Raw genomic sequence first — 10,204 nt, 5'->3', positions numbered from 1 at the left:
TACACAGAAGGGGGCACATACACAGAGGGGGCACATACACAGAGGGGGAAATATACAGAGGGGGCACATACACAGAAGGGGGCACATACACAGAAGGGGGCACATACACAGAGGGGGCACATACACAGAGGGGGAAATATACAGAGGGGGCACATACACAGAGGGGGGCACATACACAGAGGGGGGCACATACACAGAGGGGGGCACATACACAGAGGGGACACATACACAGAGGGGGGCACATACACAGAGGGGAGCACATACACAGAAGGGGACACATACACAGAGGGGACACATACACAGAGGGGGGCACATACACAGAGGGGGGCACATACACAGAGGGGACACATACACAGAGGGGAGCACATACACAGAAGGGGACACATACACAGAGGGGACACATACACAGAGGGGGGCACATACACAGAGGGGAGCACATACACAGAAGGGGACACATACACAGAGGGGACACATACACAGAGGGGGGCACATACACAGAGGGGGGCACATACACAGAGGGGACACATACACAGAGGGGGACACATACACAGAGGATGGCACATACACAGAGGGGACACATACACAGAGGGGAGCACATACACAGAAGGGGACACATACACAGAGGGGACACATACACAGAGGGGGGCACATACACAGAGGGGAGCACATACACAGAAGGGGACACATACACAGAGGGGACACATACACAGAGGGGGGCACATACACAGAGGGGGGCACATACACAGAGGGGACACATACACAGAGGGGGACACATACACAGAGGGGGGCACATACACAGAGGGGGCACATACACAGAGGGGGGCACATACACAGAGGGGAGCACATACACAGAGGTGGCACATACACAGGAGGGGGGCACATACACAGAGGGGGGCACATACACAGAAGGGACACATACACAGAGGGGGGCACATACATAGAGGGGGGCACATACACAGAGGGGACACATACACAGAGGGGGGCACATACACAAAGGGGGTAAATACACAGAGGGGGGCACATACACAGAGGGGACACATACACATAGGGGGGGCACATACACAGAGGGGGCACATTCACAGAGGGGGGCACATACACAGAAGGGGGCACATACAAAGAGGGGGGCACATACACTCAGGGGAGCACATACACAGAGGGGAGCACATACACAGAGGGGGGAAATGCAAAGAGGGGGCACATACACAGAAGGGGGCACATACACAGAGGGGGCAAATACACAGAGGGGGGCACATACACAGAGGGGGAAATACACAGAAGGGGGCACATACACAGAAGGGGGCACATACACAGAGGGGGCACATACACAGAGGGGGAAATATACAGAGGGGGGCACATACACAGAAGGGGGCACATACACAGAAGGGGGCACATACACAGAGGGGGCACATACACAGAGGGGGAAATATACAGAGGGGGCACATACACAGAGGGGGGCACATACACAGAGGGGGGCACATACACAGAGGGGGGGCACATACACAGAGGGGACACATACACAGAGGGGGGCACATACACAGAGGGGAGCACATACACAGAAGGGGACACATACACAGAGGGGACACATACACAGAGGGGGGCACATACACAGAGGGGGGCACATACACAGAGGGGACACATACACAGAGGGGAGCACATACACAGAAGGGGACACATACACAGAGGGGACACATACACAGAGGGGGGCACATACACAGAGGGGAGCACATACACAGAAGGGGACACATACACAGAGGGGACACATACACAGAGGGGGGCACATACACAGAGGGGGGCACATACACAGAGGGGACACATACACAGAGGGGGACACATACACAGAGGATGGCACATACACAGAGGGGACACATACACAGAGGGGAGCACATACACAGAAGGGGACACATACACAGAGGGGACACATACACAGAGGGGGGCACATACACAGAGGGGAGCACATACACAGAAGGGGACACATACACAGAGGGGACACATACACAGAGGGGGGCACATACACAGAGGGGGGCACATACACAGAGGGGACACATACACAGAGGGGGACACATACACAGAGGGGGGCACATACACAGAGGGGGGCACATACACAGAGGGGGGCACATACACAGAGGGGAGCACATACACAGAGGTGGCACATACACAGGAGGGGGGCACATACACAGAGGGGACACATACACAGAGGGGGGCACATACACAGAGGGGACACATACACAGAGGGGGGCACATACACAGAGGGGGCACATACACAGAGGGGGCACATTCACAGAGGGGAGCACATACACAGAGGGGACACATACACAGAGGGGGGCACATACACAAAGGGGGGTAAATACACAGAGGGGGGCACATACACAGAGGGGGCACATACACAGAGGGGGGAAATACACAGAGGGGGGAAATACACAGAGGGGGGCACATACACAGAAGGGGGCACATACATAGAGGGGGGCACATACAGAGGGGGGCACATACACAAAGGGGGTAAATACACAGAGGGGGGCACATACACAGAGGGGACACATACACAGAGGGGGGGCACATACACAGAGGGGGCACATTCACAGAGGGGGGCACATACACAGAAGGGGGCACATACACAGAGGGGGCACATACACAGAGGGGAGCACATACACAGAGGGGAGCACATACAAAGAGGGGGGCACATACACAGAGGGGGGAAATACACAGAGGGGGGCACATACACAGAGGGGAGCACATACACAGAGGGGAGCACATACACAGAGGGGACACATACACAGAGGGGGGCACATACACAGAGGGGAGCACATACACAGAGGGGAGCACATACAAAGAGGGGGGCACATACACAGAGGGGGGAAATACACAGAGGGGGGCACATACACAGTGGGGGCACATACACAGAGGGGGGCACATACACAGAAGGGGGCACATACAAAGAGGGGGGCACATACACAGAGGGGGCACATACAAAGAGGGGGGCACATACACAGAGGGGGGAAATACACAGAGGGGGGCACATACACAGAGGGGGCACATACACTCAGGGGAGCACATACACAGAGGGGGGAAATGCAAAGAGGGGGCACATACACAGAGGGGGCACATACACAGAGGGGAAATATACAGAGGGGGGCACATACACAGAAGGGGGCACATACACAGAAGGGGCACATACACAGAGGGGACCACATACCAAGAGGGGGGCACATACACATACCCCTCTGTGTATGTGCTCCCCTCTGTGTATGTGCCCCCCTCTGTGTATGTTCTCCCCTCTGTGTATGTGTCCCCTCTCTGTGTATGTGCCTCCTCTGTGGAGAACATACACAGAGGGGGGCACATACACAGAGGGGAGCACATACACAGAGGGGACACATACACAGAGGGGACACATACACAGAGGGGACACATACACAGAAGGGGACACATACACAGAGGGGGGCACATACACAGAGGGGGGCACATACACAGAGGGGGGCACATACACAGAGGGGGGCACATACACAGAGGGGGCACATACACAGAGGGGGGCACATACACAGAGGGGGGCACATACACAGAGGGGACACATACACAGAGGGGAGCACATACACAGAGGTGGCACATACACAGGAGGGGGGCACATACACAGAGGGAAGCACATACACAGAGGGGACACATACACAGAGGGGAGCACATACACAGAGGGGGGAAATGCAAAGAGGGGACACATACACAGAGGGGGCACATACACAGAGGGGGGCACATACACAGAGGGGAGCACATACACAGAGGGGACACATACACAGAAGGGGACACATACACAGAGGGGAGAACATACACAGAGGGGGGCACATACACAGAGGGGGGCACATACACAGAGGGGAGCACATACACAGAGGGGACACATACACAGAGGGGGCACATACACAGAGGGGGGCACATACACAGAGAGGAGCACATACACAGAGGGGGGAAATACACAGAGGGGGGCACATACACAGTGGGGGCACATACACAGAGGGGGGCACATACACAGAGGGGGGCACATACACAGAGGGGGGCACATACACAGAGGGGACACATACACAGAGGGGGGCACATACACAGAGGGGGCACATACACAGAGGGGACACATACACAGAGGGGGGCACATACACAGAGGGGGCACATACACAGAGGGGACACATACACAGAGGGGGGCACATACACAGAGGGGGGCACATACACAGAGGATGGCACATACACAGAGTGGGGCACATACACAGAGGGGACACATACACAGAGGGGGCACATACACAGAGGGGGGAAATACACAGAGGGGGGCACATACACAGAAGGGGGCACATACACAGTGGGGGCACATACACAGAGGGGGGCACATACACAGAGGGGGTACATACACAGAGGGGGGCACATACACAGAGGGGGGCACATACACAGAGGGGGCACATACACAGAGGTGGCACATACACAGAGGGGGCACATACACAGAGGATGGCACATACACAAAGGGGGGCACATACACAGAGGGGACACACACACAGAGGGGCATTGTGGGGTATGAAGACACTGGGTGGGCACATAGAGGGGGGCACATACCCTCAGCACCCCCTGCACGGGGTGGGCACATAGAGGGGGGCACATACTCCCAGCACCCCCTGCACGGGGTGGGCACATAGAGGGGGGCACATACCCCCAGCACCCCCTGCACGGGGTGGGCACACAGAGGGGGGCACATACCCCCAGCACCCCTGCACGGGGTGGGCACATAGAGGGGGCACATACCCCCAGCACCCTCCTGCACGGGGTGGGCACATAGAGGGGGCACATACCCCCAGCACCCCCTGCACGGGGTGGGCACATAGAGGGGGGCACATACCCCCAGCACCCCCTGCACGGGGTGGGCACATAGAGGGGGGCACATACCCCCAGCACCCCCTGCACGGGGTGGGCACATAGAGGGGGCACATAGAGGGGGCACATACCCCCGGCACCCTCCTGCACAGGGTGGGCACATAGAGGGGCACACAGAGGGGGGCACATACCCCCGGCACCCTCCTACACGGGGTGGGCACATAGAGGGGGCACATACCCCCAGCACCCTCCGGCACGGGGTGGGCACATAGACGGGGCACATACCCCCAGCAGCCTCCTGCACTGGGTGGGCACATAGAGGGGGGCACATACCCCCGGCACCCTCCTGCATGGGGTGGGCACATAGAGGGGCACACAGAGGGGGCACATACCCCCAGCAGCCTCCTACACGGGGTGGGCACATAGAGGGGCACATACCCCCAGCACCCCCTGCACGGGGTGGGCACATAGAGGGGCACATAGAGGGGGGCACATACCCCCGGCACCCTCCTGCATGGGGTGGGCACATAGAGGGGCACACAGAGGGGGCACATACCCCCAGCAGCCTCCTACACGGGGTGGGCACATAGAGGGGCACATACCCCCGACACCCTCCTGCATGGGGTGGGCACATAGAGGGGCACATAGAGGGGGGCACATACCCCCAGCACCCCATGCACGGGGTGGGCACATAGAGGGGCCCCATACCCCCAGCACCCTCCTGCACTGGGTGGGCACATACCCCCAGCACCCCATGCACGGGGTGGGCACATAGAGGGGGCACATACCCCCGGCACCCTCCTGCACTGGGTGGGCACACAGAGGGGGCACATAGAGGGGGCACATAGAGGGGCACACAGAGGGGGGCACATACCCCCAGCACCCCATGCACGGGGTGGGCACATAGAGGGGCACATAGAGGGGGCACATACCCCCGGCACCCTCCTGCACGGGGTGGGCACATAGAGGGGGCACATACCCCCGGCACCCTCCTGCACTGGGTGGGCACATACCCCCGGCACCCTCCTGCACTGGGTGGGCACATACCCCCGGCACCCTCCTGCACTGGGTGGGCACATACCCCCGGCACCCTCCTGCACGGGGTGGGCACACAGAGGGGCACATACCCCCGGCACCCTCCGGCACGGGGTGGGCACACAGAGGGGCACATACCCCCGGCACCCTCCGGCACGGGGTGGGCACACAGAGGGGCACATACCCCCGGCACCCTCCTGCACTGGGTGGGCACACAGAGGGGGCACATACCCCCGGCACCCTCCGGCACGGCTGATGGCTGGCACACAAAGCCTGGTACACACAATGGGGGATCGCGCAGAGTGCACACAGGGGACGGCTCCCCCTCCCTCATTGGCCGGCCGGGTGGGTGAGGGGCAGCGGAAGGTCCGGGCTCCTCCCCCTCCAGGACACGTTCTCCTCACATACACACACAGCGCATGCAGCAGCAGCAGACGGGGGAGACCTGGGCCACAGGAGATGGGGCCGGGGGTGACGAGCAGCACAGCCCGGGACTGAGTGCACCTGAGCCGCCTACAGCCGACACATAGACCGCCGCCTCCTCCTCACCGCCCTCCAGCCTCGTACACACCGGACGCCGCTGCCGCACAGGAACCGCCAGCCCCGCGCTCCTCCTCCCGGACCGGGACTCCTCTCCGGGGGTCGCTAGGCCGCCGCGGCCGCTCCTCGTCATGTTCGCCAAGGGGAAAGGATCCGCGGTGCCGTCAGACGGGCAGGCCCGGGAGAAGTAAGTGCGGCCTGGGCTCATTGTGCTGCCCCACAAGCTGCGGTACCGCACAAGCTGCCCGTGTCCCTGCGGTACCGCACCCCCCCCTTATATAACCCTGTGATTGTCTGCATGTACCCCTATAATGGGCTCTGCTACCCCTGTATACTGCCCCTATTCATGTGCACCCCAATAACTATCTGCCCCCTGGATCTCTAAACACCAGGACCTGCTAACCCATGGACCCTCATTTCAATTTGCCCCTGTAGTAATGTCTGTACCCCAATGTGATGGCTCCTGCACCCCAAGTGTTGTGCCCCAGTCTATTCCCCCAGCAGTGTATACTGTGAGCCCCCTTTAACCTCTGCCCCCCCCCTATATCTGTCTGTACCCCCTCACAATCTGCCTTCTGACCCCCCCCCCCTAACCTGTATGGTGTACCCCCTCCCCATTCTGCCCTCTGACCCCCCCCTAACCTGTATGGTGTACCCCCTCCCCATTCTGCCCTCTGACCCCCCCCCTAACCTGTATGGTGTACCCCCTCCCCATTCTGCCCTCTGACCCCCCCCCCCCTAACCTGTATGGTGTACCCCCTCCCCATTCTGCCCTCTGACCCCCCCCCTAACCTGTATGGTGTACCCCCTCCCCATTCTGCCCTCTGCCCCCCCCCCCTAACCTGTATGATGTACCCCCTCACAATCTGCCCTCTGACCCCCCCCCCCTAACCTGTATGGTGTACCCCCTCACAATCTGCCCTCTGACCCCCCCCCCTAACCTGTATGGTGTACCCCCTCACAATCTGCCCTCTGACCCCCCCCCTAACCTGTATGGTGTACCCCCTCCCCATTCTGCCCTCTGACCCCCCCCTAACCTGTATGGTGTACCCCCTCCCCATTCTGCCCTCTGACCCCCCCCTAACCTGTATGGTGTACCCCCTCCCCATTCTGCCCTCTGACCCCCCCCCAACCTGTATGGTGTACCCCCTCCCCATTCTGCCCTCTGACCCCCCCTAACCTGTATGGTGTACCCCCTCCCCATTCTGCCCTCTGACCCCCCCCCCCAACCTGTATGGTGTACCCCCTCCCCATTCTGCCCTCTGACCCCCCCCCCAACCTGTATGGTGTACCCCCTCCCCATTCTGCCCTCTGACCCCCCCCCCCCTAACCTGTATGGTGTACCCCCTCCCCATTCTGCCCTCTGACCCCCCCCCCTAACCTGTATGGTGTACCCCCTCCCCATTCTGCCCTCTGACCCCCCCCCCCTAACCTGTATGGTGTACCCCCTCCACATTCTGCCCTCTGACCCCCCCCAACCTGTATGGTGTACCCCCTCCACATTCAGCCCTCTAACCCCCCCCCTAACCTGTATGATGTACCCCCTCCCCATTCTGCCCTCTGACCCCCGCCCCCCAAACCTGTATGGTGTACCCCCTCCCCATTCTGCCCTCTGACCCCCCCCCTAACCTGTATGATGTACCCCCTCCCCATTCTGCCCTCTGACCCCCCCCCCCAAACCTGTATGGTGTACTCCCTCCCCATTCTGCCCTCTGACCCTTTATACCCTCCCCCGCCATCTATCCGCTTTCCCCTCCCCCTCAGATATTTGTTATATAAATTATTTGTTACTTATTATATAAAATGTTGGACAGCAGCAGAATTGTACCAGCAGCTCCGGAGTTGTGCCGGACCCCGGTAGTTGTGCCGGACCCCGTTAGTTGTGCCGGACCCCGGTAGTTGTGCCGGACCCCGTTAGTTGTGCCGGACCCCGTTAGTTGTGCCGGACCCCGTTAGTTGTGCCGGACCCCGTTAGTTGTGCCGGACCCCGTTAGTTGTGCCGGACCCCGTTAGTTGTGCCGGACCCCGGTAATGCCCCCTCTCGGTGACGTCACCCTCCTATGCCCGTGTCTACATGTGACCCATCTGCCCTGACTGGTGGCTCCTCCTGGCACACACTCCGCTGCTTCTCCACCTATTTCACAGAGCCGGAGCTTCTCCCCCCCCCCCCCCCCCGTCATGTGCTCCATGTTGTCGTCCTGCTGCGGGGGGGCACACTCCTCTACCACACCTGGCACTGACTTATACTGTGTTACCTAACCCTACCGCATTCATCATCTGTGTGCCCCTTATATAGTAGTGATACCACCTGTATATGTGCCACCTGTATATATGCCCCCCTTATATAGTATGATACCACCTGTATATGTGCCCCCACTTATATAGTATGATGCCACCTGTATATGTGCCCCCCTTATATAGTATGATGCCACCTGTATATGTGCCTCCTTATATAGCAGTGATACCACCTGTATATGTGCCCCCCTTATATAGTAGTGATGCCACCTGTATATATGCCCCCTTATATAGGATGATACCACCTGTATATGTGCCCCCCTTATATAGTAGTGATGTCACCTGTATATGTGCCCCCCTTATATAGTATGATGCCACCTGTATATGTGCCCCCTTATATAGTATGATGCCACCTGTATATGTGCCCCCCCTTATATAATAGTGATGCCACCTGTATATGTGCCTCCTTATATAGCAGTGATACCACCTGTATATGTGCCCCCCTTATATAGTAGTGATACCACCTGTATATGTGCCCCCCTTATATAGGATGATACCACCTGTATATGTGCCCCCCTTATATAGTATGATGCCACCTGTATATGTGCCCCCTTATATAGTAGTGATACCACCTGTATATGTGCCCCCCCTTATATAATAGTGATGCCACCTGTATATGTGCCCCCCTTATATAGTAGTGATACCACCTGTATATGTGCCCCCCTTATATAGTAGTGATACCACCTGTGTATATACCCCCCTTATATAGTATGATACCACCTGTATATATGCCCCCCTTATATAGTATGATGCCACCTGTATATGTACCCCCTTATATAGTAGTGATACCACCTGTATATGTGCCCCCCTTATATAGTAGTGATACCACCTGTATATGTGCCCCCCTTATATAGTAGTGATACCACCTGTATATGTGCCCCCCTTATATAGTAGTGATACCACCTGTATATGTACCCCCTTATATAGTAGTGATACCACCTGTATATGTACCCCCTTATATAGTAGTGATACCACCTGTATATGTACCCCCTTATATAGTAGTGATACCACCTGTATATGTACCCCCTTATATAGTAGTGATACCACCTGTATATGTGCCCCCCTTATATAGTAGTGATACCACCTGTATATGTACCCCCTTATATAGTAGTGATACCACCTGTATATGTGCCCCCATTATATAGTAGTGATGCCACCTGTATATATGCCCCCATTATATAGTAGTGATGCCACCTGTATATGTGCCACCTGTATATGTGCCCCCTTATACAATAGTGATACCACCTGTATATGATGCCACCTGTATATGTGCCCCCCTTCTATAGTAGTGATGCCACCTGTACATGTGCCCCCTTATATAATAGTGATGCCACCTGTATATGCTCTTACTCCTGTGCCCGGCTGGTATGTGGTGCCCCTTTGTATACCGCTCACCTCTATCCTGTATACTCTGCTACATGGACGTATAAAGTTTTATTGTAGAATATTTTCTTACCCGGTTATTGGATGTGACGTGTATCCCGCCGCACCCCCCGCTCTG

At 57.7% G+C, this 10,204-nt stretch overlaps 1 protein-coding gene across 7 annotated transcripts in view; it reads left to right on the top strand.

Annotated features, from left to right (window-relative positions):
- The first annotated feature begins 6,202 nt into the window (after nt 1-6,202).
- SSBP3 (single stranded DNA binding protein 3) overlaps nt 6,203-10,204 on the top strand; it is a 36,207-nt gene continuing 32,205 nt past the window's right edge. For 2 of the 7 annotated variants that reach the window (XM_069981689.1, XM_069981684.1), the window contains exon 1: nt 6,205-6,595. In XM_069981689.1, the coding sequence (XP_069837790.1) occupies nt 6,540-6,595 (56 nt within the window). In that variant the 5' untranslated portion in view covers nt 6,205-6,539. Of the gene's footprint in view, nt 6,596-10,204 lie in introns of all 7 variants that reach the window. The other 5 variants (XM_069981688.1, XM_069981687.1, XM_069981682.1 and 2 more) reach the window with 5 other exon arrangements.

The sequence above is a fragment of the Dendropsophus ebraccatus genome, chromosome 8 (genome assembly GCF_027789765.1).
Source record: "Dendropsophus ebraccatus isolate aDenEbr1 chromosome 8, aDenEbr1.pat, whole genome shotgun sequence".
Taxonomy (NCBI): Eukaryota; Metazoa; Chordata; class Amphibia; order Anura; family Hylidae; genus Dendropsophus; species Dendropsophus ebraccatus.
Note: the sequence above shows the minus strand (reverse complement) of the source record. Positions and strands in the feature narration are given on the sequence as shown.